Here is a 27,997-nt window from a genome sequence, read left to right as displayed (position 1 = left end):
CTTAAGCATGTCAGAAGTCAACGCTATAGTGCAACTACAGTATAACTAACAGGACTCCTAATTACTGTTCACCAGAGTGATGTCTTATAGTTGAATTTCAGTTTCAGCAGGTACTTCAGATTTACCTGAGCAACATCATACACAATATATCTAGGAAGAATGTTAAGGAACAATTACAGCTGTTGATATTAAAAACACATTAAAACTCTAAACTCCAAATATAGTCAAACTTCATCCCTGAGCTTAAAGTTATCATACAGTTACTTGTGTGATTACGCAGTTCTAACATTTCAAGCTGGGAATCTTTAAATTTGATTTTTCTTTGAATCTGAAAATATCCTATATGAGTTAGAAACTGTCAACTAAATTACACATGGAGAAAAAATGATGGCGTAGCAAGAATCCAGAGCGGCAGGCAAGTGAACTGTCTTAGATACGGAGCTGTACCTCCTGAACGTTACTTTTGTCAGGTAGAAAATACAACATGTCTTTCCTGCTACTTAAATAGTGGAACAACATAACTTAAATGAGATCTGAAATTACAGACCTGGCATCACAGAATCGTAGAGATTGGCAGGGACCTCAAGAGATCATCAACTGTAACCCCCTTGTTAAAGCAGGTTCCCTAAAATAGGCTGCACAGGTAGATGTCCAGATGGGTCCTGAATGTCTTGAATATTTCCACAGAAGATGGACAACAGTACCACCAGTTGTCCATCATCACCCTTACTATAAAGAAGTTCTTCAATATGTACGGAACTTCCTATGGCCAAATTTTAGGCTACTGCTCCTTGTTCTATCACTACACATTGGTGAGAAGAGCCTGGCCTTAATCACTTGCTTCTCACCTTCCTTTAGATATTTGTAAACATTGATCAGATCACCCCTCAGTTTTCTTCTCCCCAGGCTGAACAGATGCAGTTTGCTCAGCCTTCCCTTATAAGGGAGATGCTCCAGGCCCTTTATCATCTTAGTGGCCCTCTGCTGGATACTCTCTAGGAGATCCCTGCTTTTTTTTTTTTTTTTTGACCTGAGTAGCCCAGAACTGCACACAGTACTCCAGATGTTGCCTCATCAGGCAGAACAGAGGGGAAGGATCACCTCCCTTGACCTGCTGGCTACTCTTCAATGCACCTCAGGATTCCACTAGCATTCTCAGCCACAAGCTACGTGTAAGTTCTACTGCTACCTCTCAACAAAAACTCACTAATCTTTACTTCCTTCAAACAAATGAACAAAACCAACAAATCTGGAAGAGTTCTACAGTTATTGGCAGCTCTGGAATGTTTAAGTGGCTGCACTGTATTTTTTCAGAATACAGTTCTTGTCAATTATTCTTAATGCTTTAGGCCACAAATTTACCTCAAATCTCAAAGTCAGTCTGCTTCTAACAGGAAAACAACTTACCAAGAAGCCAGTTTCTACATAGTCTGGAGATTGTATTAATTAGCTATTTGTTTCATGGATAGCGAGCAAGCACTCGACAATCTTTACAGTGAGACTATAGACATCAAATTCTCACAACATTCTCAGAGCAGTGCTGATTTGGGGGCACTTCTGCCTGGAAAGAGGCTTAAAGGCTACACTCTTCTGAGAGACATTCTGATGTTTACCTTCATATTTGAAAAGGATGTGGAGGACCTAAGAGAAGCTGTGTGATGAGACTCCAAGTAGCCTGCTCCTCCATCTCCTCCCAGCCACAGCATTCAGAGAAAGAAACCATGTTTGTGTGATGCGAAACCACAGGCTGCATTCCCCTTCCCTTGTTCTGGCACACATATCAGCAGAGCAAGGTACTTGGCAACATCCATCCAGGCCACTTCAATACCTTAAGCCATTGAGTCTTGCTGGAGCAACAGCTAATTTGGTATGTGTACTGTTTCCTTTTTAACAAGATGGTAACTTAAGCATGACAACTGTAAAATTGTCTCCTTTTGAAAATAGAGTCTAACACATGTACTCAAAAACAGATCTAAAAATCAAAACACTGGCAAAAATCCTGACCAGTATTAGCAAGAACCTGCTAAAGTCAACAACACCAAGTGCACAACCAATGTCACAGCAAAGGATACTCATTGTACAGAAGACAGGTATCATTAATTCCTGTTGAGATCCCATTCCCTAAGGGAACTTCTACACCATCAAGGGTTGTAGTGGCTGTGGGATCAGGTGCAGTTTTGCCCAAGCCTAGAAAAGGAAAAAAACATTACTTAACAAATCTTGAAGGCAGACATCAGACTTTGCACATAAAGAAAAAGACTCAGCCAGTCATGTATTACATTCCATATGTTGTCATACGTTGACTGGGAGGAAAAATATCTTCAAGAGAACATAAAAGACATTGTCAGTTTATTCAGCTCAGCACCGCTGCATTTATAGTAGTTGTACTCTGCTGTGTTAAAAGAATAGTTTCTCTTTTTGCTGTTAGCTTTGTCATACCGATTAGACAATCGGACAGATCAGACTACCCTTACTGCTCTCGTACCTTAGCACATACATGTGAACATTGTAAAATTTTCAGGAAGTTTTAATAAATCAATTCTCATTCTTTAGATTCTTCAATACAAATCTAATTTGACATTTGTAATAGTTGGAATGCACTGAAAAAGTGTTAGATCGTGTTTTAATAAATTTTAGAAAACTCATTTATTAAACCTCTCAAAACTGAGCATTCAAGAAAAGTCATTCACTACCAAACGCTATCGACCTTTCCTATCTCTGTAAAGACAGTCATGATTACTATTACTTGTGCTTGAATTAGAGAATGAAGTCTTTTTTCATTTTTCTTTTACCCCTACCTTTTGCTGATAGAAATGTAATGAGAACAGCTGTTGTATCTGAACTTTCACCCTTAGCCTTTCCCTTCGCTACTAGCTTCCAATGTGCTTTGAAAGCTAAACAATTATTCCTCTGATCTATTAAACTCTCATCCTTCTTCTAAAACATATTGTATTGTTGTTGAAAGCGAGTATGAAAGTGGAGAATACACCTTACTTTGTTCTTCTTGTACTAGGAAATGAAAGTCTCATCCTGAACTTTAGGCAGCCCATTAACTTCAGTTTTACATTTTCAAGTGTACTAACTCTCATCTCAAAACACTCTATATACATGCATTCAGATGCAATCATAATGCTACATATTATGCAAATGCTTAAGGAAGCACAGCTATGAGAAGACTGTAGGTCTATTCACGAAGAACAGAGACATAAAACGAGTTTGGTAATGCATTTTTGATTGCAAAGAAAACTTACCTTTCACACTATGTTTTCCTTTGGGCAATTTTGTTATGTGAGAAGCATTCTTTAGCTCATACCTGGATAGCACAAAGAACATACAACAGTGTTGGATATTCATCTTAAAATTTCTTGGTAAAAATAAATAAATAAATATGTATGTATGTATGTATGTATGTTTGTTTGTTTTTTTCAGGCTTCAGATTACGGTGAGTTAATTTAAATTCTATTTTTCTGAAGGTCAGCTGCCTTTATACTTCATCTCAGTGACTAATTTTATTGATACTGGCATTTACAACATGATTCTGGACTTCCAGCATGTTTTTACACTGCCCAACAGTTCTCATTTGACAAAAAAGGCCAATGTTATTTTTAAAGAAATACAAAGTGCTCTTTTTTCACACTGAAGAAGCAGCTTTCAATTTTAATATAAGCTTCTATTATAATACTCTTAAGCATGTTTAGAAAATGCTCCTAATGAGCTACTTACATATTTCCAAGGGCAACTTCTCCCAGTAGTATTAACCCAATTGGATCAGCTTGAGATGTGTGACAGTAGTTGGCACTCTTGGACACCATGTCTGCAAAGTAGATGCCCTTTCCAAACATGTAGCCAGTCTGCAGCAAAGGGGAAGGAGTGAAGTGGGAAAAGAGATTGAAAAATTCATATAATAACATCAGTAATATAAAGGCAGTACTGAATCCATCTGGCTGAGCTCTCAGGAAAGCAAGCTGGAACTCACACTCTCATAGACACCATACAGCAACCCACTCTGGACTTTTGAATGCTGTCTTTGTGCTCAGAGACAATGCTGGGTCCTCCCCCCCCAAAAATCCTACTATGTAGATTCTCTCTGACCGTGATCACTTCTGGGCACAAGGATGGAGGCGACCAGAGAATCTGTCTGTTGAACATACCACAGGAGCTTCAGGAGGAGCTATCCGGAGACCCTGCGAGAGGATACCAGCGAAGTTGGTGGTGCGGGAACCGTGCCACAGCAGCTGGCGATTATGGAGCTGCTTAAATGGCTTGTAACGCTGACTCTCTCCTTCACGTTCAATCCTGAAGATCTTCAATTCAAAATGGGACAGGAGAAAAAGAACTAGTAAGTAAATAAGCCATTACCTTCACACAACCAATCTGGCAAATAGGCCGATCTACTATGAGAATTGATCTAAATGTTCTTCAGTGCTCACAGCTTGCTATGTTATGCTCACAAAAGAGGTAGCCTTGATCACAGAGAACCGCATTACTCCTTTACCCTCTCTTCTGTATTCTCACGAGACCATCGCTTTCTGAAAAAAATCATTAAGGGAACTAAAGCTTGATTTCAGATGACTACTCTTTTATGCAGCAAATTAAGACAAAATAAAAAAAGCTCAGTCTCATCTCTGTCTAGACTCCTCTATTTAATAAAATACTAATTGGCCTATCAAAATCTGCCTTCAACACAGGAAATGAGAAAGTACTCAAAAATAAACTGAAGCCATAAGCAACTAAATAGACTGAAAGTTAACCTGCATGAACTTAAATCCCAGTACTCTCATACTTACTTCCACAACTTTGAGGTCATATGCGTTGTGAGTAGCAGCATGAGTATTTTTCACATATTGTTTAATAATCTTGGCTTCTTCTGAATCTTTGTCAACCACCTGCAAAGAAGCAAATGAGATGTTTCTTTAGAATACAAATTAGCAAACTTGTTATAAAATAAAGACATTCACCTTATGCTCCCCAGTTTAAGCTGCCTCTCTATTTAATCATTTAGGTGGAAATTTATCCTCAACCAGTGAATTGGTAAAGTCTACAGAAAGCACTCAATCAGAGAACTGCTGCTGGTGGCAATAGGAAGGCACCTCTGGAAACTTGCACGACTTTCAATCACCCTGTTCAAAGCAGGATTAGCTGTAGCAGATCGCTATAGTCTGAGTCCAGTCATACTTTGCAAAGATAGAACCAGCACAGCCTCTCTAGGCAACTCTCACAGTTAGGGGGAAAAAAAAAATTCAATCATTTCAATTTGTTCCATTGCCTTTCATTCTGCCAGTGTATACCACCACAATAAAACAAGTCTGTTATGATGTTCTCTATTTCTTCACCCTACCTGGAATTTATACACACCAGTAGGATACACCCAAACCCCTCTTTCCTCCACATTAAAAAGCCCAAGGTCTCTCAGCATCACCTTGTGCAACATGTGCTCCAGCACCATAGCCATCTTGATGGCCCTTCTTTGAACTCATGCCAGTACACCTGTCCACTTTGAGCTTAGGTGATCTGTTAACACTCCAAAAAGACATCAGCATGCATTCCTGGTCAGTCACTTTTTTTTTTTTTTTTTTTTTTTTTTTTTTACCTTAATATCAGTTCGAAGCTTTTCATAATTGATATCAATTGGGTCTTTATCTCCATCTTCATTTCCACCTCTGAGAAGACTGTAAGCAACCTCAATATCAAGCAAGTTGTCCAACATCTGCACTTTAGCCTGAATAATTTAAATAAGTTATTTTACTTGCATCTTTGATGTTCAGAGTAATTCTAGAACACTTCCAAATTATAAAAATTTACGTGAAGCACAGGCACTGGCATTTAACAAGACTGCCTTTTAAATAAATGCCTGTATATAATACAGGTGTTCACACATCTATTCACATGTTATAGCTATTTTTATGTATCTTCTAAAACCTTATATATAATCTCCATATGTAAACACATAAATAAAAAAAAAAAAAAAAAATAATCAGATATTCTGAAAAAGCCCACAAGCTTAACCTCATAAAAGCTGGGTGTTGAAAAAAATACTTCACACTTCACGAATTTGGTCTAGTACTAGGCTTGTTACCTGCAAACAGCATACTATTTCTAGTAATTACCTGAATGTATTCTAAGTTACTGAGAAGAGGTGGTTTCTTCATCCCAAAGTCATGAGGGATCAGAGTATAGAAACGATTTGAGAGGTCCAAGATCTGGGATTCAGAACCACCATCAGAAACTGCCTATATAAGACAAGAAGCAGCAAAAGAAAATTACTGAATAGGCCAGAATATGGCTCCACAGCAACAGGTGTATACAGGATACTTGAGAACAAATAAACAGAAGCAGCAATAGAAATCATCTCAATCCTGTAAGTACCTAAGGAGTAAAAGGGGCAGCTTTATTCTTTTGCACACAGTAAGTGCCAAGGCTTGCTCAGAAAAAAATCTAATGGGATTATGCTTTCCAGAAGGGAAAATAAAGGTACGTGCGTGGATGTGTTCTAAGAAAGGTGAAATCAAAACTTCCTTTAAACAATGCTTTCCCAAGGTGCCCAGGACTAAAAAAAACCAACCAACAAAAAAAACAAAACAAACAGCAGCATATGCTGATGTACTTTTGCAAGCTCTTTCAGGCATTACTATGCAGTGATCCTTGGAACGGTCCATGTCATGATGTGTAAATACAGTAGTCATCAAGCCAGATTGCCTCCTTGAGTCGACTACTTCTACCCTCACGTTTGGACAGATTCTCTGGGGTGGCAACACCAGCTTCGCCAGCTGAAGTTTTGATACAAAAGCTTGAAGTAGGTAAAAGCACTACATAAACTTTGAAAGATACAAACACTGCTTAAACTTTTACAACAACAAAGAGAACTAACTAGTTCATCGTGGAAACCACATACTCTTCTACACCTAAGAGCAAGTTCAGATCTTTACACAAATCAGTAATCATTTACATTTCAACAAAACGGTTTCCCCCAGTCCTTTTAAGATAGAAATACACACCCTCTTCCCATTGTCTCTTATATTATGCAACAACAAAATAAACCTCCAGCAACACCAGTCACCCCATTCCAAGCCCACAACAACCAAATTCCCCACTTGCTCAAACATCTGTCACACTCACCTGCTGAACTTCATTAAGGATGGAGTATGCACTTTGGATCTGTCGCTTGCTCAGTTTCCCCAGTGGCATCTTCTGCAGGTCAATCTGAAAGTTGGAAACAATTAAAACAGGATTTCACTACACTGAAACTTTTGCAGCACTATCTCTCTGGTTTCCAGGGAACAAATCTCTTCACGTTTCAGACTTGGTATTAATCGAGGAATGGTATCAGAAGGACAGTGTTTGCTACTGAAAAGATGTCCTATAAACAAAGCAATGCAGCAACAGGAGACTAGGCGTGGCAGAGTAACACAAAATGCATCCTAAGTGTCTGACTGGGATTTTAGTATTAACCTACTATCAAAGGTGCTTCCGAATCCTTTTGGTAAGTATACATTTCAGGCTAACAATGAAGCAATATGAAAGAATGAATTCTTGCCCATAAGATCTTCTGTATACACATGTAAAACCTAGACGCTCTCTTCCAGCCCCCAGCTGTAATACTACAATAATCAATGGACAAATGTAAAGAGGTTATGAGATACTTCAGATATTTCACATCCATGATTGAAAAAAATGAGAAGCAACTAAGTCAGAATTGATGCCTTGACTGCCTACATTTATCTATTAATTGATTTCATTTGTCACTGTTTCTTTTGTATTCGTGGATCCTGAATGAGTTTGATTTGCATTAAATCTTTGCACAATTATGGGCTGCCTGAATACAAAAGCACATAGCAAAAGTAAACACCAATGGAGTCATTTACCACACATGTACTCTCTGGACTATTTACAATACTCATCATACACCCCGCAGGTGAAACTAGCATTTACTTTACTTGGTGGGTTTATAAGTCAGCTCAAGGATGAAAGACTATGAAACCACGTACACGGTATACTATCTGGATAAGCTATACGTTATTCATTCACTACAGAACAAGGAACCCTGGCTGTGTGCAAGTCTTCTCTGCAAGCTGAACTCAGAAGATGGTTCTGAGCTACAGAGACTGGTTCGAAAGCTCTGAAGTGATTTTTTTTAAACAGAGATTTCCACCTTGTATTGGGCTAAGGAGAGCTCTTACTTTTTGCTGCTATGTATACACACAGTCAGTTACTAAGAGGAGCCATGATGGATGCAAAAGACAAGACAGACTTCAAAACTGATCGCGTGTTGAGGACAAATTTGAAGATTAATACTGTGAGGAACACTGAGGGGAACATGAGGAATTAGCTGCAGAGCTGCACGTGCCAGGATGTCATGAGGAGCGAGGGAGATATTTACCCATGCAAGAGGGCAAAACACTGGAACAGACTGCCCTGTAGCCATCAGCCTCATGCAAGGCAATGACATGGATAACTGTAATAACACTCTGTACACTTGGTGAGGGGAAACTCAAAAATTAAGTTAGAAGCAGGAAGAAAAGTGCTTCAGAACTCACAGTTTAGTCATAGAAGGGCTGCCTAGATAGAAGGAAAAGCTCAACAGCAGGCTTGTTAAATGCATCACACAGCCATTTTTTGGAGGATGCGGAGAAACATGAGACTAGAAAAAAAAACTCCTCCTCTAAAGAAAAACAGCTGTCCAGCAGCAGCATGAGATAAATCTAGTAGGAAGTGAGTCCTATGATTCTCATGTCTCCTACAAATGTGCAGCTGTATGAATTAACAGAGTTTCAGAGTTTTACAAAGCCAGATGACATCCCAATAGATGATCTAGAGCCTTTTGCCAGTTCCAAGTTACAAGCTATTATTATTGTTTCAGAAAAAAAAAAAAAAAAAAAAAAAAAAATCAAGACACATTGAATATACACAAGAACATAACTAACCTACAGCAATACATCTGAAAACATTTAGATAAGCTGCTTAAATACGAAGTCTTAGAAGAAGACAACTAAGCTGGCTGAAGAAAACTGACATGTCAGTCTGCTTTGATTCTAAATAACTTGTATTAACACAACCTGCAGGATCTCTGCTCTTTCAATGCAAGCAGAGATACTACCAGACTGATCTCTAAAAGTTGAAAGAAAGAAGAATGGATGAAAAGAGGGTATCATTAGAACAAATGAGAAATAAAACAACAACAAAATCTATAGTTTGGTGCAGTTCAGAAGGAGATTGATACAAACATTCCCTGCTGTAGAACAAAGAACACGCTCATGTGCATCATAAGTAAGTTACTGCTTCCACAGCCTGTCAAACCTCGGTCAGACTCTTGACCTTATTCTGATTTAGTGCTGATCTAAAACTAGCAGTGACTTCTGCAAAGTATGATACACCCTGGATTGCAAAGAACTTACTTCAGGCTGTGCAAGTATGATATAGAGAGAAATGGAAGTTGTAACTGAGACACATGCATGCGTGTAGTCACCTCAAATTCCACCATAGCTTTCTTCATGCTCTCCACATCAAAAATCATCTTAATAAGGTCTTGGATTGGCTTAGCAAGCTTTGATTTAGTCCCAGCACCCACTGTCAGTTTCTTGACAGCTTCTTCATCCTGGGAAGAAAACGTAGTACCAGAATTAGTAAAATCACAAAGGAAAAGGTAACAGACTGGCAGCCATGGTATCCAGTCAAAACCAATTTAGTGGACACATAATATTACTAGCCTGAAGTTCATAGGAAGCATTGGATGCTGGTCTGACTTTTTGGAGATAAGTGGTGTCAAAAATCCACCTATTCAGTGACTGGGCAGAAGTGTTTCAAGAGGCAGCATTGTAAAATAAAGGCAGAATTAAAGGAATTGAACTGTGGCATCTCTGCTTTACCTCAAACAGCAGTATTCACTTGTTCTGCAAGATTCTGTTGCAGACACCACGGTATGAAAAAAAAAAAAAAAAAAAAAAAGAATGCTTATTTCATTGTTTTATAACAAAGTAGAGATACAATACTTAGTTTCAGAACATTTTTTATAATAAAAATGGCCATCAGTAAGTACAGGCATCATCAGTTAGAAGCAATACTTCCTGGGAATTTTCCTGGGTAGAGTGTTTCATCATAAAGCATCTGCCAGACACTTCAGTGCCATAGCCCACTGCAGCACAACAGACAGTTTCCTGCTGCAATACTCAAATTTCCAGAAAGAAAGCTAAGCATTGGCTACTTCACGCTGAAACACAGCATCCAGTAATGTGGCTATAGAAAAAAGCAATGTCTTGAAAACATCTTCTCTGATGTCTTTATAGCTACTAGCAGCATTCAGCTATGTCACCTGAAAAAAAGGTTAAGTTATGGGTGTCTTTATCTACGTACATACACTCCCAATGGGCAGAAGGAATAGAATTCCTATTTAGCACAGATGTCTAAACAGCCAAATCCTACTGGTAACAAATATTTTCTCCTCCTCAGCTTGCTCAACATGCACACTAAGCATTGGGCTGCATAAGATTTTCACCATTTGGGAGGATTTTGAATGCAGAAAACAGATGAAGCGTGTCTATTTTGTCTATTTTAAATAAAATAAAACAGGGAGTTTGCGAAATGACTGCTTACTTCATCTCAAATTCTGTAAGATTACACAGAGTAAACAAGAATAATTGTCCTCCCAGCAGTTTCCTTGCTATGCTTATGTTAATTATTTGTGCAGCAAAACCCCAGCACTTCATCCCTCAAGTTAAAGTGTCAATGAGCGCAGAAAGAAGAGTTACAGGAAAGCAGCTGAGCAATGCTCCACCTGGCACAGGGACATTTAACAGTTACCTGTCCATAGTCTATTTCCAGTGGGTAGAATTTTTTGGGATATTTAGTGAAGTTCTTTGAATGCCAAGAATTGCCAGTTTTCTCTTCATACAAATTTAGGAAGTGTTCAACAGCATCTTCTTTTGATGGCATCTGCTCCAGCTTGTTACTCCCAATGACAGTGCCCACACGACCCCAGGATCTGAACACCCAGTACCTAGAGAAGTGAAACGCGAGAAAAGAGCAGATGTAAAGGCTCTGGCACTAGATCTTAGTCCAAATGAAACTGATTCTGCAACTGTGAATCAGCCATTTGCATGTCGTTAATTTAAGGAGAGACATTCTGCAAGAAAGCAACAGAAGAGCCACCACAGTGCCTATGTCCAACAACAGGTGTAAAGAACACCTGCTGTAAACACACCAGATGTACAGCTCTGAAGATAAATGCATGCACAGCGAGAGAGAGAAGGGGAAAGAAATAAAGTAGCAATTACCACTTGAGTCAATATTTTTTTTTACAAATACACATCTTCAGTCTTATGAGTTCATGTATTTAGGGGAAAAAAACAACACACATACTTAAGCCTGTGATTCAAAGTCATAGAGTTCAGATTCTTAGGGACAACAGAAAAAACCGAAGTATTTGTTTGTTTTGTACTAACATTAACTTGGATAGCTTCAGCAATCAATTTTTCCAACTTGTCAGGCAGAAAGCACAGGTGTTGGGAACCCTCCATCTGAATCCAGATCCAAACTCTGGATCACAGATCCAGATACAAACTCCAAATACAGGAACCAGCCACATCCCTCTCAATTTCTGTATCTGTTATCAGAAGCACAACCACTGGACAGATCCACCACATTTGATAACAATCACCTCCTGACCTTTCACTGCATTTTGCTAAGCCTCAGTACCACTCTAGGTCAGAACTACACTGTGATGTTAAGAGACAGAATCTGATTTTGTTTTCCAAGGTCACAGCTCTGCAACTAGAAGACAAAATTAAGTTGGAGAATATGGGGAAGATTCCCAACATTACATACTTCATGACTGGGCTCCTGAATGTTAAAACAGAAAAACCTGTATTTTCATGGGCGGCTGTCAGTCACAGAGCACTGTGATTTTCCTGCTATCTTCTTTGGACTGGGTTAACTGGATATCTTCGTATGTGCCTCACTCATTCCAGGATACACAAATGAATGCTACCAGACAATTCAACAGCTCTTCCTCAGCACCTCCCACCTTTTTTAAACAAACACATCTATCCATAACTCCTTACAAGAACATTGTACTCCTTCCTTACTTTTGTAGAAACCAAAAATCCAGTACTTACTAGAAAAAAGTGAACAAAGACATTTCTAGGGAAAATTGAACTCACCTGCTCTCTCTGTCATCCTCTAGCAGCTGCAGTTTGTAATAGGAATTTGTTCCTTTCACAATATCCACTAGGCCAAGAGTTGCACTGAAAATCTTTCCACCTTTTTCAAAGACGTGAGCAGAATCCTCCAAGCCTACAAAGAAGGAACAGAATTAGAACACAGAGGTTACTATTTTAGCTTTCTTTCCTACATTCATGTTCACCCAGGTGTTTCAAAATTGTGAGAAAATTAACAAAATATCAGAAAGAACAGTGGTAACATGCTCATTAAAAACTATTTGAAGCTTACTTTCCAACACATTGTAGGTACATGCTTTTAGGTACACTGGAATGAACCTCAACCCTAACTTGAAAAAAAATTGTACATTTGAGAAAGGGCAACCTAGAATCTAGCCCTGAACACTGCATGACTGGCTAGAAGAATTCTCAAGAGAGATATAGCTTTACAGTCGTCACATTAAAAAATGAACTGAAAAAGTGAAGGCTGGTCTTAGTTGCAGTATGAATTCTAAGGACAACATCTGTACATAATCAATTTGGAGAGTAGCATCATTTGCCCCTGCTCAAAGAGTCTTTGAGGCAAATGCTTATGCCACAGCCACTGTCACTGCTGCCTGAGCCTTTATCCACTCCTCTAACATGTTTCTGAAGCAGAAAAATGTGTATACCTTAGTTTAAATGGACCTCCTGAAAGATGCATTAGAATACCCTAGAATGTCCAAGCTTTAAGGCAAGGAATTCTTGCCTTCCTCTGATAGCAAGAAAAGCTGTCTTAAAAACACCACTTTCTTTTACAGCATCCTTAACTTCTACATTAATGACTGAAAAACCTTTTCCTTCTACAAGATAAAAAAAAATATATATAAAAATAAGAATGCTGCAAACAATCATGAATCCTGAAGACTTTGGTGAAGGCTCAGCTATTGTTCTCACTCACCAGAATCAGGATCTACTGCTGCTCCACCTTTAACAGTTAGCTTCATTTTCTTTTCAGACTTGCTAGGTCCTGCAGGGATAAGAAGATAATTTTTTCCTACATAGGCAATACAGTTTGACTTGAATCAAGATATAAATTCTCAATTTGCATAATTACTACGTTAATGAGGCTTCAAATCAGATTTCCAGAATAAAACCACCACACTTCAATGGCTTTTCACCTGCCTTTAGCAGCTAATTCACAGCAGCCACCCCCCAGAAGAAAATGAAAACCAAGATCTCCCCAGATAACATCTACCTTCCTTCCTCCCGACCCCAATATTGTTTTTCCAACTACACAATAGATAGAAGTCACATTTGTGGTTGTATTTAAGTGGGACTTTAAAACTTCATAGGGCATGTGGGACAGACATTCAGTACTCTTGAAGATCCTGCTGCTGTTATTGCCAATAACATGAAACCGGATGACAAGCTAAAAGCTTGGGGGCTATGGAAAAGAAGCTGAGCATATCTAATGCTTTTGTTCACTTTCCAGCATGAATAATGCAAGCTTGATGTGGCAGTTGTGAAGACTACTGCACAGTGGTGATGGGCTGACAGCTGAACTACATGATCTTAGTGGTCTTTTCCAACCTTAATGATTCTATGATTTTAAGAGTGCCACTGAGACAGAAGCTGTCAAGAGATAGCTTCAAACTCACTTAAACCTGGTCTTACCTAAAGCTTGATTTTTAAAATTTACTATGAGGGAAAACACAATCAGAGAACTCTAGGAAAGGATGAGGCTAGACTATACCCAGATTTTCTTTGTGCACACAGAGCATTAAACAGGGCCCTGGAGAAACAATCACTTCGTTCTTCACCTTGTTCTTCTTTGACCTTCCCAGCACTCTTCATATTTTGGGGCTTGCTGCACTTCCCATCCACTGCTACCTCCTGGTGCTCTGTTTTCACCTCTGCACCCCAAGGTGAAATTGCATGGAGAGAGAGAAGCTCCTGAAAGCTCTTGCTGGAAGATTTCACATCCTTAAGAAACTCCTCTGAGACCACACGAACTTTGGCATCCTTCACTTCTTCCATTTTCTTGCTCATTTTCTCCACCTCTTCTGCAGAGGCAGAAAAGGGAGGAAAACAAACAAACAACAGTGAGGTTTCAAGACTTCAGCCTCTACTTCTGACAATGATTCAGAACTCTGTAAAACTTTGAGGAGATGCATTTCCACAACATTCAAAGCTGCAGACTGGACTACAGCAGAAACACATTTTACTCGATTGGTCCAGCCTTTACGGCACAACCCACATTTTTGCTAGGTAAGTAAAACTCAACCAACTCACATTTCCTTTTACTTTTCCAAGGTCACATGCAAGTGCAAACACATCCCTAATCCAAACACTAACCCACATAGAGCTCTAATCAAGTACATGCATCCAGTGCTACCAGTGACCACCCCAAGGCTGCTCACTCTGTGTGCTGATGCACAGGGTGGCCTTGTTAGCTGTTGTTGTCATCTTTCCTCCCAACTCCTCCACAATATTCTTCACTTCCTCCTTGTTCTTGGACAGCTTTCCAAGAGTCAGGATCTTCATGTTGGTCAGGGGTTTGTCTAGGGGTTCAGAAACAAAACGACACATTAGTGACAGGCACAGAGTTCCCCACACAAATAATAAGCAGAAAGAGACAGCATCCCACACACTCAGAACAATCAGCACAGCCTGCAGGGAGATGAGTCCAAGTGGGTCTGACTAATGAGTGGGAGAAAGCTTCCATTCTCTAAGGGAGATGACAAATCACATACAACAAACAGAACGAATGGAAGGCTGAAAAGATGTGTATGTGGGCACATTATTTGCCTGCATTTAGCTGCTGGTTTTTTTTTTTTTTTTTTGTTTTTGTTTTTGTTTTTTTTTTTGTCTGCTTCAGAACTGTCTACTAGTGACTTTGCTCAGCTTCCCTCTTCATCTGATGACTGGACAGCATGAAAGGTCCTGCCTCTTCAAAAGGAAACGTGCTTTTGAGGAGCTGGAGAAAGTTTATCTCTCAAACAACAGCATTCTCACACGTTACAGTACATTTGAGTCTCAATTTTACAGACAGTTCAAAGTTGGAAGCTGGCTGAATCATGCAAACCCTGCAACAAGCACATCGGTAAGCAGTTGATGCTTCGCTACTTTATAGAATCAATACTGATGCAATGAGCTTTGCAGTGCAGGTGGATCCAGGGCACAGTAAATGTCTGAAAGCTTTTTCTGCATTTCTAAAGATGAATGCTAAACTGAAAGGTTTTTGTTCCTCCCATCCACCATCACAGACATAAATGAGTTAGGCTGCTAGCAAACGAAGTAATCTGGGCTTAATTCTAGTCAGTAGTTTGTATTTACTTTCAGAACACACTGGAATGGGAATCAAGTTGCCAGTTAAAACAATGTGATCTGGCTAATATTAGCTACACAGAATTACTTTCACCCTTTTCACCAAGTAACAACATCTCCCTGCTCTCCAAACTACAGCCAAGGCTAAATAAACTAAATAAGAAGTTACAGTTCTTAGTGGACAAGGCACATTACTAAAGGGTGCAACTTGTGCCAGTGGCCTCTATGGAATTAGTGGAGTTGAACCATTTGCCAATTTGCAGGTTGGAGACAGAACACTTGTTCTTGCACAATGCTAGTCAGCAGTTGTTGAGACTAAGTACACAAAGAGGATTTCAAACAACTTCCTGACCTTAAAAACCTAACACTGGGTGTAGAATACGGAAGCTGATATTACTGACGAACCTGGATGCTCCCCAAAAAACCAAATCAGAAAGTATTTCACAGCAGATCTCACTTGGGACACGGGCCTTTAACTCTTTGATTCATTGTGAGCACATCATCAAGAAATACCCAAAATGATTTGTCAGAAAAACAGTAACCACACACACATGAAAAAAACAATAAGATCCCAAGCATGTGTGCCCAATGAGCCAGAAAAAGGTCTTGCTTTGCTAGGAAGAGGTAGCACATGACAATCTGCAATTCTGTTTCTTACCAGGAGAGTTCAGACTGCTCAGGGGTAAGAGAACCACAAACAGCAGGCCTATTCAAGAGGCCCATTTGGATGGAAATGGCATCAAACACCACCTTGAACTCCACTGACCTTGGGGTGTAGAGAGAGTCTCTGTCAAAGGAGCAGATGCAGATGGAGGTGGTGCGGAGTTCACAGTTGCTGCCTCAGGAGGGAATATCCTGTCCTGCTTCTTACACTTAAACTTTTTGAGATAAGGAATTTCACGAAATTCCTGTATGATAGAAGCATACAGATTTTAAAAACAACAAATACTACTACAAAGTTTAAAAGCCAAGTTAAGCACTGGCCAGATTGTGTCATTTACCACAGGTCTCAAAGGATCTCCAAGATACTCATATTAAGATAGGCAAATATCCACTTCATTGATTCAGAAACCAAAGCTAGAGGAGAGTAAATGACTGGTTTTAAATCAAATCAGCAATATCTCTTTTAATTTAGTGTTACTGGGAAAAGGGATGACTTTGTTCTACATTTACTGCCCCCAGAGAGATGCAGCCGTGACAGGATTCCCCGCTGTCACACCTGCTGAGCACTGCAGCACACTTTGCTCTCCAGCATGCAACATCCAAACTCCTCACAAGAGGAAGCATCAATTAAGAAGCATGCTTCAGATCATCACATTTACAGTCAACACCCACCTTTGGGATTACCCAGTCTTTCCTGTTGGGAGTCTGTGTTTTAGCCACACACTTAGTCCAGGCAGTAATGTCCCCTGAACAGTAGTATGCATCGCTCTTGAACACAAACTGCCCCTTACACTCCTCGCAGGGAAGCAAAGCTCCAAACGCCATCCCATCTGCCACTCGGTCCAAGATCTAAAACAACAAAGAGTACAAAACTGGCATTCAGGAGAGCATAACCCCCACACAGAGCCTGACCAGACAGCACTGCTGGAGAGGGAAAAAAGTAGATGAGCTACTGCATCTGAGCACAAGTATGTAGGTGGGAACGTAGGCTCAGACAAGCCCCAGTTTTCCTGCCTAGAGATTTTCTTGGCCATTTTGAGTCTAGACACTTCCCACATCTCATCCCACACTCCCTACAGCCTTAATAAACAAAAACACTTCATGTGACATGTGCCTCTGAAAGAGAGAAACCTTTTGCCAATTACACAATCTGAAACGTGGCTTTTTTAGAAAGCATGCCAGAAAATAACTAGAAAATAACGCAGTTTTTGCCTCCTCTAGCCTAAAGCAACAGTCAGGAGGCAATGTGAAGCACCACAGCCAATGCGCTTTTGCAGAGCTAGTGACAAAAATACCAATCAGTTGGGACACTGAAGACCCAGCACACATGCAAAATGACCACAGACCAACTTACTGCATTCTCCCCCGAAGGCACCTCCTGCTTGTTGGCGATCAGCAGCTCTTTCAGGTCATTCGTGGAGCAGACCTTCCTCAGCTCATCCTTGATGCCCCAGATCAGTTCTGTCTGCTCCTGTGGACAAAACCCGTCAGCTTAGCTACTGGCAGACAGTCACTACTGAACACCCCCGTAATGCAGCATGGTGAAGAACGCCAAGAGCCACCAGATTCACCACAGGGAGAACCACATGTTTTATCCAAACAACTAGATCAGGTCTTTAAAGCTACATGCTTCAGGTTTCAGTATGGATATATATGCACACGATAGCTTTCAAAAGTACTCTTACAAGAAGATCGCAAGGGAAAGCTTGGCTTTATGGGATTCTGTATAAACCAATGCTTCTGCATTGTATATGTGAGAAGAAAGACTGTGGAACAACTCATAGAGCACTACCCCATACAAAAAGATACAAGCTTTTATAGCAAAACAATTGGCTTTTAGGTGGAGTGGAACCTGTGTTTCTACCACACTTCTACTCTCAGTGTGTTCTCAACAGCCTCTGCAAACATCATCAACCCAGTTCACACTGCCAACAGCAGGGATATCACTGCATAAAAGTGTATTGTATTAAAATAAAAATCACAAATGCTGGAACACACTGTCCTTACTTTAAGACACTTATCAGAAACATGAAATGGCCCAGACAGGCTTGCACATTCTTTCAGGCCTTTCTACAAAAGGTGAAAGGGTTAGACAGAAAAGAAACATCCTACGAAATCCAATCATATCATTTTCTTTACAGCTCCATTAAGTGTTAGCTTTAGCAAAGCTGCTTGTTACTTTTTTCTTGGAAAGTACCTACGCCAAACTTTTAATGAATATAAAATTCCTACAGCTCCATTAGGAATTCTTCCCACAGAATTCCAAAATTAAAAGGTAGAAAGCTGCAATCTATCACACTTTGTACTCAACAACTGCTTCTCATAGGGTGAGAGAGATATGATCTCTTAGTAATCTAATTCCACACTTTGCCATTGCTTCATTTTTACAGTGAGCTCTTTATTGGTTGCCAAACTCTTCTGAAACAGTGCTTGTTATCAGAGCTTCAGCAACCACAGTCAGATGAAACAGGAAGGTTCATGAAACCAACTTCTCTGAGAGAAAGAAGGCATTTAGCCTAATCTATTTAAATCTAATAATCCTAAGTCCTAGAGAAGTTCCTTCCTCTATTTCAGGAGACAACAGCAGGGAGAATCGCCTTCAGCAATGGCTTTGCAACAGGCCACCTCCCGTGCCAAGACATAAGGACCAGCTGTACTGCAACTCTGCTTCATCTAGGCAGCAGGTACAGTTCCTCTCCAGGTACCACAGTTCTTCAATTAGTATCTGATACTGCATTCTTCTAGCTAGGCAGCTTTTAGGATCTAATCAGCTAAAACTCACCTTCAGCTGTTTTTCCTGCTTTGATTCTTTTTCTTTTTCTTTTTTTGATTTCTTTTTTGCAATCACATTTCCATCTACCTCTTCTCCTTTTCTCTTTCTAAGAGAGAAAAAATAAATAACATACATAGTGAAAATAAGTTATTTAAATGCCTGTCCAGTCATTAAAATGGCTCAGGTTACTGACTGCTGATCTGCACAGACTTGAATAAGTGGCAAGACCACTTTTCAAAATTCCTCAGTGCTACATCACAGACACGTACTTGGCTCTGCAACAACTGCCTCAATTAGATCAGGCACACTTTGGGGTTTTTCACAGGATAATCATGATCTGACAGAACAGCACATAAAATGCTACAACACTGGGAACTGCAGGCATATTCAGCCACATCCATATTAGTTACTCCAAAGGCATACACAAGACCCACGAGAATACACCTCTCCACATATGAGGAGGGGTAGCAATGAAAGTTATTACTACCATGGAATCATCACAGAATGCCTTGTGTTGGAAGGGAACTTAAAGGCAATCCAGTTCCAATCCCCAGCCATGAGCAGGGCTGCCACCAGCTCAGGCTGCCCAGGGCCCCATGCAACCTGGCCTTGAGCACCACCAGGGATGGGGCACCACACCTTTTCTGGTCAACCTGTTTCAGCGCCTCAGTGCCTTTTGGGTAAAGAATTCTCCATTTAACATCCAACCTAAATCTCCCCTCTTTTAGTTTAAAGCCACCTCCCCCCAGTCCTATCACTATCAGACCATGTTAAAAGTTGGTCTCTCACCTGCTTATCAACTCCCTTGAAGTAATGGAAAGCCGCAGCAAGATATCCCCACAGCCTTCTCCTCTCCAGGCTGAACAGTAACAGCTCCCTCAGACTTTGATCATAGGAGGGGTGCTCCAGTCCTCTGAGCATCTCTGTCCTCCGCTGGACACACGGCATTCTTCATGTACTGGAGACCCCACACCTGGGCACAGTACTTCACGCAGGGCCTCACAAAGGCAGAGCTTGGAGGAACAATCCCCTCCCTCCCCCTGCTGCCAACTCTCTGGATACAAGAAAGGCTTTTCCAATAAGGGTGGTGAGGCACTGGCACAGGTTTGCCTACAGAGGTGAAGGACACACCGTCCTTGGAAGGATTCAAGGTCAAGCTGGACAGGGCTCTGAACACTTGACCAAGCTTTAGGTGACCCTTTTTAGTGCAGGGAGGTTGGATTAAATGGCCTTTAAGGGTTTCTTCCAATTCAATGATTCTACAATTCTGGTACAGCAAATGTACTCATTTTAATAAGGTACCGCAGGGAAAACAGACACTTCCCAGCTAGTTCCCCTTCAGACTGGAATTGAGTCAGATTTTTGAAACCAGATGGGAAGAAGTTCCTGCCTGCAAAGTATTCCCAGGCTGACTATGGTTACATGATGTACTATTGTGCAGCTTTGTGTGAGGAAATTTACTGTTATTAGCTGAACCATTACAGATGTGCATGGAGAAGGTACAGGAAACTTCGCACAGGAAAGACTAGAAAAAAGAGAAAGCCAAACAAAAGCCAGGGATTTTTGCAGGATTCTGAATGATAAGACCTCATAAGAACATTCAGGTTTCCAGAGCCATGTCACCCCCTTGGTCTGCCTGTATCAGTATCAATAAATCACTCAGTGCATGTTCTCATCACGAGGAAATAAAATGAAATTTTACCCCATTTGGGGCAGGATGGGCCTGGAAATTGAGGTAGAGCATGAGCACAGCTTGGATGCTCCACTGCACTGTCAGACTCTGTCAAAGAGTTACAATCATTTAAAAACATCAGACAGGCTTAAAAGTACGCATAAGCTGTGGCCGTTGGGTAGAACAAAGTTAACATTTGTTAACATTTCTCAATTGCTCTTCCATTCACAATACTGTTTTTCCTAAATGGCACAGACAAGAAACAGCAAGGCAGGACTGGATGCAGTCCATGCACAGCCATGCTTCCAAAGGTCCCCAGGCCACACAAGAGTGCTCTTCTGCCTTTGGCTGCAGGCTCCACAAGGTACAAGCCTAGAGCATCCATTGATCACTGCAGCACCAAACACACGAAGTGCTCACCATGCAAATCACAGCTCCTGGAAGCTTAACCAAATCACAGACACACAGAACAATCAGGGAAAAACACACCAGCATGAACACAATGCACACATTGCTGTACCTTCCCAAGCCAGAGGGCTTCATCATGCAAGTATTTAGGATGGGTGCCCAAACACTGTGCATCTGCAGTGTCTCTCCTTGGCAGGCTGAGAGCCAGGGTGCCTCCAACAAGCCAAGGCTGATGGCTGTGTAGCAACTTGCCTCCAAAAGGAGGAAAGCCAAAGCACTGGAAGGCAGTCACCCTGCTGGGAAGCCCCTGGACCAAGGGAAACCATCCAAGTCCCAGAAGGGATTTGTATCTCTGACAGTTTCTCAGAGGGGGGGGATAGTAGGCTGCTTTGCGTGTACCCAACAGCTGTCATACCTGCTCCAGCCAAACTGCAGTGTGAGGGGATCATATGGATTGCAGAGAGGTATACAGCTGGAAGTTTCTTGCCTTCTCTTCTGTCCCTGTCTACGCCCAATACTTAAAGCAAACACCAACTGTTGTTTTATACAGCTTCAAGAAGGGATGGACAAAAGTGAATTCATCTTCCATCTGTCTAAAGTCACAAATTTTACAAAAAACTAACAAAGCAGTTACTCATTGTAGACACTCGTTGACACACACTCTTTTTACCTGCCATCACTGGGACCAGTCACTGTGCTGCTGCATACAGTCTTTCTCCTGCTGGGGAAGGGAAAGTCTATGCACTGAACAGGTACAGTCCAACAGTTTGCTTAGAAGACTGGCACTGACCAGACAAAACAGAACACTTCTCACCTCCCTGGAAGATACAGAACTACAAGATCCACTCCAGCTTTAAAAAAGATGATGAGGAAGGTGAACTGGCCCACTCCCAACTGGCCCTTCTTTCCCATCTACTCCGTTTTTCATGTTCTCATAAGAATGAAAACAAAGACGTAAGGACAGCAACCTTGGATAAAGCAAGCACCTGATATAGGAAGGAAATGGAACCCCCTTCCTCACTCTGTAAAGGACTTGCAGATTGTTGCTGACACGACTACTTACCCTCTGCTTCAGATAATCTGTAGCTAATTGGGTGCTGCCTGACAACACCTCCAGAATGAGGCTTTGCTACCGTACTGAGCAGCAGTTCCATGCAGGGGAGGACTGCATGCCTCATCCAGCAATGACCAATGAAAGAAGCTAGGATCCTTGCAGGAAATCTTCCCATTTTTGTCCTTCAGAGGGAAGAGATTTTTCCATCCTATTCTTGGTAGCATTGCTCAATGCCTCAGTTTCACTCACCTGCAACACGTACGTGACATCATTGCTCTTATGCAAAGGGCTGACAGCAGCTCCAGTCAGAGTGTCTCTGCTGAGCACAGGCCAGACATGCAGAAGCAGCAGATGAATTTGGGTATGTCATATTCAAACTGCAAAACAGCTGACTGGATGCAATTCGGATGCAGCACAAGTAGAGATAACTGAAGATCACTTTCAGAATCTCACCTACAGCAGATGCTCTGATATTGTTTCTGCAAGAAGCTGCAATTTCTGTCATTAATACCAGTTATCTGATGGAATGCACAAGCTAAACAATGGGAGACAGCTGCACCTCATTCAAGCTTCTGGATTTCCCCCCCAGCTTTTTCTTGGCTTCTTCAGAACTCTGTACTTGTCAGACAATCCCCAGGTAGGAAGAACGGCCACTCCACTCATTCCACTTATTTACACTCCCACTCACTCAGTTAGCTCTGAGACAGATGGTCTCTTCGCCAATTCATCCTTAATACCCTCAGGTCAAACACACAGCCCAAATGACAGAAGAAAGGTGGCTCACAAGACTCACATGGCTCACAAGAGCCAGTCAGCACTCTCACAGGCAAGAGGCTTGTTCATGCAGTGCTTTGTGGAAGCAGGAAAGGTGGCATTTCCTACTGTTTTTCTGGCATAAGGTCCTGGTTCACATTACCCTACATCACCACGCTAAGCTTTTTTCCAATGCAATTCTAGACTTTTATTTACACAGTGACTTGGCAAACTGTCCTGTGGCCTATCTTTGCAAAGCTTTCATATTTTGAATATCATCACAGAGAGTAGCCCAGAAAAGCAGAGTCAGGGCAGACAAAACAAAACAAAACAAAACCACAACAAAAAAACAAACAAACAAACAAAAACCAGTCAAATCTCCAGAGCTTTGCTGAAGACATGGGAGAAAGTTACTAATAACCTTATTAAACTCATTCACTGCCCCAGGATGAAGTGGAATGCAATAAGCTGCAAATACGTATAAACTTAATACTCCTATCTATATCCTGCAATGCACGCAGAAAGAAGGTGCCTACTATATGAAAGGAAAGCAGTCCCAGATAGCACAGCACAGTCTGAAGGGTCCCAGCTTCCAGCAGCTCAGGGGACAGGGCTGAACATTAGAATATGGACCCATGGAAAAGTATCTGCATGACACTGCAGAACCTTCCCCACAGCATCTGCACTGCTGCTGAACACTTCTGGAACAACTGCTTGCCAACCAAGAATCAAACACATAAGCTGAGTGGCAGCCTCTTAACATGCAGATCAATTTATACAAGCTCTCCTCCGTTATCTATGATCAAAAACAACGCTGATACTCAGAAGCTCTGAACCACGCCAATCAGCCCCACACTTACACAGGAACAAAACTGACAAAGACTGCACAGATTTGACTGCATCTTTTCAGAACCCGATGTCAGTCTCACTAGGCAGATTCACAGTGACTCCTTGCAGAAGTATTGCTGAATTCAGTCCAGGAAGTACACAGTGAAGCCCAACACCTTACAAGACAACGCTATTCCTGTTTGTAGAACCCAGTGATACTTTATGCTTCCTCCTTCAAGGGAAAAATGCAACACTGGCTTGTGTTAACAAATGTGATGGTAGGCAAGGTTGCTTCAAACACAAAAGCCTTCATTAACTGAGAAAGATCAACCAAAACTAGCAAGCCACATGGAAGGGCTCTCTATCAGTTCAACTTCTGTTAAGAGCCTCCATTCAAAATTTCAACACAAAGCAATAAAATTTCAACTGAATATCATAAAAGGTTCAGCAAACAAAAGCATCCAAGTGTAAGCACCACACAGGCAATAAGCACTGTTATCAGACTCTGCATATCACAGATCAGCAACGTGTAGATGTCAAATCAATTCTGTAACAAGTGGTTAGGTCAGAGAAACCAAGGCTGATAACAGCATCGCACAATGAGTGCAGAGCCCATATCCATTTCTATCACATGCATAATATTTATGGCTGAAAACCCCACATCAGTCTGTTAAGTCACAGCTGCCAGACTCAGCCTTTCCTCAGTGCAGTCACATGGATAAGCAGACTGCAGCCTCCCAGGGATGGGGAATCAGCCTGCTGTCACCTGCCCTAATGCCACTGGATGACCACATCCTCTTACAAGCACTATCCTTTTAAGACTGAGATAACAATGCCACAACACGTTCATCACAAACGTATACAAAGGCAAGTAACTGTTCCTTGAAATCACACAATTTGCTGCACCCTCCACATACCCTTCTGTCTTGGTGGCTGGTAGTTGCTTCTTCAGAGTTTCTTTATCTTCAGCTTTCAAGATGCTGAAACCCAGGAGCTGGGTGGCCCCATAGGCCGGGAGGAAGCCCAGCTCTGCCCGGCGGCTCACAAAGCAGTCTGGGTGGTACCAGTTATCGATCATCCCCAGCTGCGGTTTTTCAGGATGCACCATCTTCTTGGAAATCCGAATCTGGCCCTGGGGCAGGATAAAAAGACACAACAGCAATTGTTAGGCCGTACTGGGAGGAGCAGGATGTTAGTAAGCTCATTACCAACATGATGCTTCCTGCACACCTGCTAAATGCCAATAGCTCCTCCACCAAAGCCTGCAACTATTGTCCAAACCCTTTCCTTACAGCTCTGCTGCTTTCACTAATACCTTGTCCTAGGTTGGAAAAACAGCCTATTAAGTAACTTTCTGTTGAAAAAGAACACTTGAAGCAGATAATTCTGTAGTCTTTACACCTTCAACTCCCTGCCAGTTAACAGGAATAAGCAAAGATCACATCACCAAGCCACACGGAGGGGACTCTGAAAGCTGACTTTATGTCCTTATCAGTCAATCTTTACTACAATCTCATCCTCTGCAAATTACTTTTCAGATGCCCAAATAATTACTTGGCTTAAGTGCTTTTAGACTGCAATGCCTCATGCTCCAATAAGGGATTGTCTACACCCCAGCCAGCAATATTTCTGCAGACACAAGTATACCAGCATTGTCACATGGTCCTCACCAACTGCACAGAACTGGCAGCTCTATTCTCACCTATCAGAGGCTCACAGCTTCACTTTGCAAATTGTCTCTAAAAGTAGAGCAACAAGACAAGCTGAAATATGGGGCATTATCATTAATTAGGTGTACTGCTGTTTTTATCTGATTCATACACTGCATAGAAACAAAGAAGGAGAAAGAGGCTGACATCTCTGCAGTGTCTGAACGAGCAGACAACAGTTAGCGGTGGCTCTTTCACACTTCTATTCTAACCAAGCATGCTGGCAAGCAACATTTCAGTCTGTTGTAACGTCCAAGAAGAAGGAAGCATCAGCAGATCTGAAGTCTAGGCTCCAGTGCCTTTATGTCAGTCTTCTGACACTGCTGCTTCTCAGACCAAGAAAAGAAACTCTACAACTGCCTTCCAAGTGCAGGACATCAGGATGCAGTTAGGGAAGCTTCTGTTTGAACTGAGACTGGTGGGAGAACAGATGGATGAGATGGAGAACTAAAGAGAAGCTTTTTACCTTTTCTATTTTCTGCTCACAGCCTTTGCACGTACTCCTATTAGACTTGGCATACTCTGCAGCAAAGTCAGTTAGGCTCTTCTCAGCTTTGCCACCTCCTTCCTGGTCCCCTCCTTTTCCTGGAGAGCAAAAGTAAATACAGAGCTTTAAAAGGCACCCTCCCTCCTTTTTTGTTTTTTCCCTATCTGTTTCGGATTGTCAGCAGTCTAGATTAATAAACCTGTGTTCTGCTTCAAAACAGAGCCCCTCTCAAAATAAAAATCCTCTTCCTCTTTTAAAGTGATAACTTCCTTTTTTTTTTTTTTTTTTTTTTAAATTATTAATACACTTCATCAGGCAGTCATCATTCTGAAACTGCACAAGCATCTGGTTTACACAGTCATTCATTGGGTTTGGTCTGCTCTGTACTTAGATCACCCCATTTCTTCCTGGCTCAGTTAATCACCTAACAGCTCTATAGAGCTACCACAAACATGTTCTGCAGTGGCAACATAGTAAGTACTGCATGCCAAAAGAGTATTAATACCAAAGAACTGAAAACAAGATACAGTATTTATAACAAAAAATATTTGGCAAAATGTCTGCCGACTGCCTTGGCCTTCTTCCACTTCCCCCCCCTTCCCCTTCTGCTTTAAAACTGGTCTGAATCACAGTGCTTGCATCCTGGCTCTGGAGACTGGACAAACCACAGCAACTCTTCTGACACCGTTTGCCACAGGGACACGGCCATTAAGTAACTCTAACAGCCTGAGAAGACAGAGCATGGTTCCAGCTCTGGACACCAGGACAGCTCTGCTTACCTCCTCCAGGGCCTCCGGTTTCAATGGCCTTCTTGATTTTCTCCTGGTCCTCCCAGCGGAGCTCAGGGAAGCCATCGATGTCCGTGTGGGACACGATGCGCGCCCGCTTCCAGAAGCAGCTGTAGTGGTGCCAGTGAGGGACTTTGCCATCAAACATGGGCGACTAGAAAAAACACACGAGGCTGAGGTGCAGCAGTTGAGACCCAAGTGAGTGGGGTGAGGGGAAAATGAAGAATATTTGGGTAAACGCCAGCCACTGGCCTCGCTCCATAAAGACCACAAACGTGACACAGAGCCCCCACGACGCCAGGGGAACACCACAGCCTCCAGCAGGGCAGCACCACAGCCCAAACCCTGCAGCTCTGCAGCACCCCGCCCCGCCGACGGAGCTGTGCTGGGCCGACTTCGAGCCGCCGGGTCACAACCCGGCAGCGCTTCGACACCCAGCGGAGAGAACGGAAAGGCGGTTCGGCACCAAACACCGCGCACAAACAACGGCGGCGTTAATGACATCCGGCGCTCGGCCACCGGTGCTTCCAGCGTGGCTCTCTGGTCGAGCGCACGCCTACCCCGCGGCACCGCAGCGAGCCGCTCCGTGCGCCCGAGGCCATACGGAGAAGTTGCGGGCGGCCCACACCTGGAGGAGCGTCGGACGCGGCCCCGGGCAGCCCGAGCAGACGGGGGGCGGCCCCGCCCACTGCCGGTCAGCATCCCTCCCGACCCAAACCGCCCCGTGGTTCTGCGCGTACCTGGCACCACGATACAAGCGCAGAGCGTGGCCCGGCCGAGCCCGGCAGCGCGGCGCCGCATCCCGCAGACAAAAGGCAGAGGAAGCGGGGCCACGTGCGTCGCCGCTCCGCTCCATCGGGCGCCCCGCGCGGGGTGGGCGCCACGCTCCCTGCCTCCCCCCGGGCTAGATTGCGGGCGCCCCGCGGCGCCGTGAGGCCGAAGCCCCGCGGGACGACGACAACGGGGGCCCCCGGCAATACAGCCGAGCCCCGGGGGCAGCGCCGTACCTGCACCATGAGGGCTAGGCGCAGCGAGTCCTTGGCGATGCTCTCGCCGCACTTCTTGCACGACGCCCGCCCGCTCTTGGCGTATTCCGCGCGGTACGGTTTGTCCCCCGTCTCCGCCATCGCCGCCGAGCGCCGAGCCCCTCACCCCGAGCCCAGGCGCGCCGAGCCGCGCCGCGCGCCCGCCGCAGGCAGCACTAGCCGAGCGCCGAGCACCCTGCCCGCCCCAGCGCCCGGCCGCCATCCGACGCTCGGGCAGCGACTCGCCATGTCTGGCGGCGCCTGGAACCTTCCGGTGCGGAGCGGGGTATCAATGGAGGGGGCGGGGAGCGGCGGTCACGTGGCAGGTGCTGGGGGCGGGGCCTTCTGCGTCCCTCTCACCTCGGAGGTGATAGCCTGT

General features: G+C 42.8%; 1 protein-coding gene across 2 annotated transcripts; it reads right to left on the bottom strand.

The window, feature by feature from the left end:
- Nucleotides 1-68: 68 nt before the first annotated feature.
- On the bottom strand, nucleotides 69-27,720 carry PARP1 (poly(ADP-ribose) polymerase 1; the record flags this gene model as incomplete). Of its 2 annotated transcripts, none has more annotated exons than XM_079532695.1 (23): nucleotides 69-150; nucleotides 2,073-2,187; nucleotides 3,252-3,313; nucleotides 3,724-3,851; nucleotides 4,152-4,304; nucleotides 4,788-4,886; nucleotides 5,591-5,719; nucleotides 6,108-6,230; nucleotides 7,117-7,200; nucleotides 9,464-9,592; nucleotides 10,795-10,990; nucleotides 12,153-12,285; nucleotides 13,090-13,158; nucleotides 13,952-14,194; nucleotides 14,552-14,692; nucleotides 16,225-16,366; nucleotides 16,794-16,970; nucleotides 17,476-17,592; nucleotides 18,904-19,000; nucleotides 24,527-24,741; nucleotides 25,785-25,903; nucleotides 26,585-26,747; nucleotides 27,601-27,720. In XM_079532695.1, the coding sequence occupies 23 exons, from the start codon at nucleotides 27,718-27,720 to the stop codon at nucleotides 69-71; spliced, it is 3,036 nt and encodes a 1,011-aa protein (XP_079388821.1). The 2 variants fall into 2 exon arrangements, with proteins under 2 accessions (XP_079388821.1, XP_079388822.1); XM_079532696.1 differs by having other exon boundaries at nucleotides 25,785-25,897.
- Nucleotides 27,721-27,997: the final 277 nt, after the last annotated feature.

This window comes from Tetrao urogallus (genome assembly GCF_951394365.1).
Source record: "Tetrao urogallus genome assembly, chromosome: 2".
NCBI classification, from domain to species: domain Eukaryota; kingdom Metazoa; phylum Chordata; class Aves; order Galliformes; family Phasianidae; genus Tetrao; species Tetrao urogallus.
Note: the sequence above shows the minus strand (reverse complement) of the source record. Positions and strands in the feature narration are given on the sequence as shown.